Below are 3,079 nucleotides of genomic sequence, written 5' to 3'. Positions count from 1 at the left end.
CCACTGTGGTGGAAGTCATTCAGAAATGTTCAAAATCGGAAAATTCCGAAGTTTAGAAACTTCGGATATTCGGACTATTCCGATTTTTAAAAATTCGAAAATTCGGAATTTTTAAAACTTCGAAACTTCGGAAATTCGGAATTTTCCGATTATTAACATTTCTGAATTTCGGAATCTCGGAAAATTACGATTTTCGAAATATTTCGAATTTTAAAAAATCAGAAGATCCGAATTATAAACCGGAATATTCCGATGCTCCGAAGTTTTTAAAATCGGAATTTTCAACATTCCGAAAATGCCATTCCGAACATTCCTGCTCTAATGCACTAACAATTGCTCTGAAATCTCTCTTGACGTAAAAGCAACATCTACTGAGAAATACGTATTATCCAGATAGATTCTAGAATAATCGATGTCCTTGACCCAACTAAGCTTCTCATTCTCAAACTGTCGCATATACGATGCTTCGGCACGAAAATCACCGGTACAGAGAACCGGACCGCCCGCGATTTCATCAATTAACGGTCCTTGAAACACGAACATCACTGCTCCAGGACAATGATTTGCATCGATTGCGGTCACTTGTAAATGTTCGAATTTATAGGGGATATTGAGTTCGAGAGGATGAATTAGGTCTTCCGGAAGGGGTTCCCTGAAAAATTACATTTTTTCTCTGCTTAACTTTTAGTGTCCCCCGCCGAATATGTATTATTTAGGCTTGTCGCTTCGAGATATCTACCGTATACAGACTACAAAAAATACTCTCTAACTCTAATTTTTTCGAACAACAATAATAAAATCTTACCCAACGACTAAATGCAAAATTTTGGCAGTTTCCTTGCTGCAATACACTTTATTCGGAAACTTTGCACTGATTCCGCGACAATGATCAGCGTGTGCATGGGTCAAAAAATGGTAGTTGCATTTTGAGGATTTTCTGGAAATTTCACATTTTCAGAATTTCAGAAATTTCGATATTTTTTGCGTGAAAACGAAGTTTTAAAAAAAATTCCACGTGAACTTTTTGAACACGTTTTATTTTTTCACGTGCAAATTCGAAATTTAATTTTACGTGAAAATTCGAAATTTTAATTTTTAAATGATTACTTGAAATTCTAGTTTCACGTGGAAATTCGAAATTTCAATTTTTACGTGAAAGTCAGAAACTATAATTTTTTTATGTGACAATTTTAAAATTTTGATTTTTGCGTGAAACTTTGAATTTTTAATTATCACGGGAAAAAATGGAACGTGTTCAAATAGTTCACGTAAAATTATTTAAATTTTCACGTGAATTTTATCGAATTTCCCGTGAAATTTTTAAATTCAATTTTTACGTGAAAAAATGAAATGTGTTCAAATAATCCGCGTAAAATTAAACATCGAATTTTCACGTGAAAATACTTTTTTTCGAGAATTTCCCCCGAAAAACAGCTCTCTTACACAAAATAATCAACAGAAATCTGATCTCCAATCACAATTTTATTGCAAGCCTTTGCGATTTGTCTCTCTTCGGGATTTCTAGAAATAACAGGCACATCACAGCCTGTTTCATCAGAACCAAGTGTTCCGAATTCTTGAACGTCATCGGTGTCGTTTTGAACACTCATCAACAACACATTGCATGCTTCTCTCATTTTTTGGAAATTCGAATTTTCAGAAGTTTCGGGAACGACCCAAATTCCACGATCAAAACTACCATTTCCACCATGAAGAGTCATTGTTAGATAGTCACCTCTCGTGAAAGCATGGACATTTTTAATTGCAACAAAGTCGAGGGACTTCAATGTTTTCACAGTTTCAATATGATTATCATAGACAACAATCTCGATTAAATACGATTTTCCAAATCGTTCGATAACTTTCAAAATTTGATTATCTGGTGGAACGATATAGGATCCAAACATTTCTTCGTTTATATGAAACATTCCAGCTTCTCGCTTTTCCTTTCTGAGAAAAATAACATTTAAAAATACAGTTTTCTTTTCAAAAATTAGCTCACAAATGCTCTGGTCCAAACGATGAGCCTCTCCAAACACGCAAAACATATATATTTCTGGCAGTCAAAACCACTGAGTGCACTTGAGCGACAATATTGTAATAGCTTTGAAAGTTTGTGTAATAGGTATCATCGTCGAACTTCGCACAAAGATTTAGACGATCTTCAGAGAGTTTTGACATTCGGAAAAGCTTGAAATTCAGCGAAAAACTTGAATTTCTAAACTTTTCCGAGAGGAGTACACGACGTTTGGTATTCTCGGTCACTCTAAAAACTGGAAAATAGAGCGGGAGTGACCTAGAAACCCAAACCTCGTGTTGTCCACTCGGAGAAGACTTTTTGAATAATAAGACCTTCTTATTGTCAAATTAAAAAAAACTGGGACCTGAGAATTTGAAAACTTTTGCTTTTTTTGATCTACGAAAAAGCGCGGCAAAAACGTAATATTTCAGATTTTTGACTCGTTCGAGCTACTTTCGCGTTTAAATTTAGTCTTTTGGGGGTACGACGAATTCGAACGTTTTCAAAATCGAACAGACCTAAAGTGGAACTGATTCAAATCAGAACAGTGTCTTTCTCGAACAAGTATCAAAACAGAACAAGGACAGAATCGAACTGTTTTAATTCGAACTGTGCACTGTCGAAATGTCCCAAATTGGAACGTCCNAATTTTCCGACTAGAAAGTGAATCAATTGGCAAATTTATTAAAATCGGAATTAATGTACCAGAAACGATTAGGGCAATGTGTATTAAAGTGACAGCAGTAGCATAGAAAGCGAAGATTGTATAAAGAAACGGTTATCGATTAAAAAAGAGGAACAAAGAAGAGATTGAAGCATATTCACAAATTATTCAGTCATGAACAAGCATGAAGAGATTCTCAATCGCTCTACAGATGACGTCTTCTGAAATTTGCTTCTCCTGTCCTTTCAAGTTTCGAATCGTTTCTTTGAGGGTTTGATAGAGTGAAGCCAGTGACGGAGATCCTAAGTAGAGGAGTGTAGAGCTCAGAATCAACAGAAATTTCTCGAGGCTCGTTGAATCCGCCGTTCCAGCAACTGTGGCACGTCTTCTAACTG

At 35.5% G+C, this 3,079-nt stretch overlaps 2 protein-coding genes across 2 annotated transcripts in view; both read right to left on the bottom strand.

Annotated features, from left to right (window-relative positions):
* The window catches only part of CBG22248, a gene marked incomplete at both ends in the record, with an annotated part of 3,563 nt that extends 1,382 nt beyond the window's left edge, over positions 1-2,181 (bottom strand). Inside the window, 4 exons of the mRNA XM_045242263.1 lie at positions 332-652; positions 806-937; positions 1,444-1,950; positions 2,003-2,181. Coding sequence (XP_045097521.1) covers positions 332-652; positions 806-937; positions 1,444-1,950; positions 2,003-2,181 — 1,139 coding nt within the window. The remainder of the gene's footprint in view (positions 1-331; positions 653-805; positions 938-1,443; positions 1,951-2,002) is intronic.
* A 671-nt stretch (positions 2,182-2,852) lies between these two features.
* Positions 2,853-3,079, bottom strand: CBG22247 (the record flags this gene model as incomplete). Its single annotated transcript, XM_045242258.1, has 1 exon — positions 2,853-3,079. A coding segment is annotated over one exon (227 nt), but the record flags the coding sequence as incomplete, so codon positions are not given.

Source organism: Caenorhabditis briggsae, assembly GCF_000004555.2.
Source record: "Caenorhabditis briggsae complete genome, chrI, whole genome shotgun sequence".
Taxonomy (NCBI): domain Eukaryota; kingdom Metazoa; phylum Nematoda; class Chromadorea; order Rhabditida; family Rhabditidae; genus Caenorhabditis; species Caenorhabditis briggsae.
This window is presented reverse-complemented; position numbering and strand designations above follow the sequence as displayed.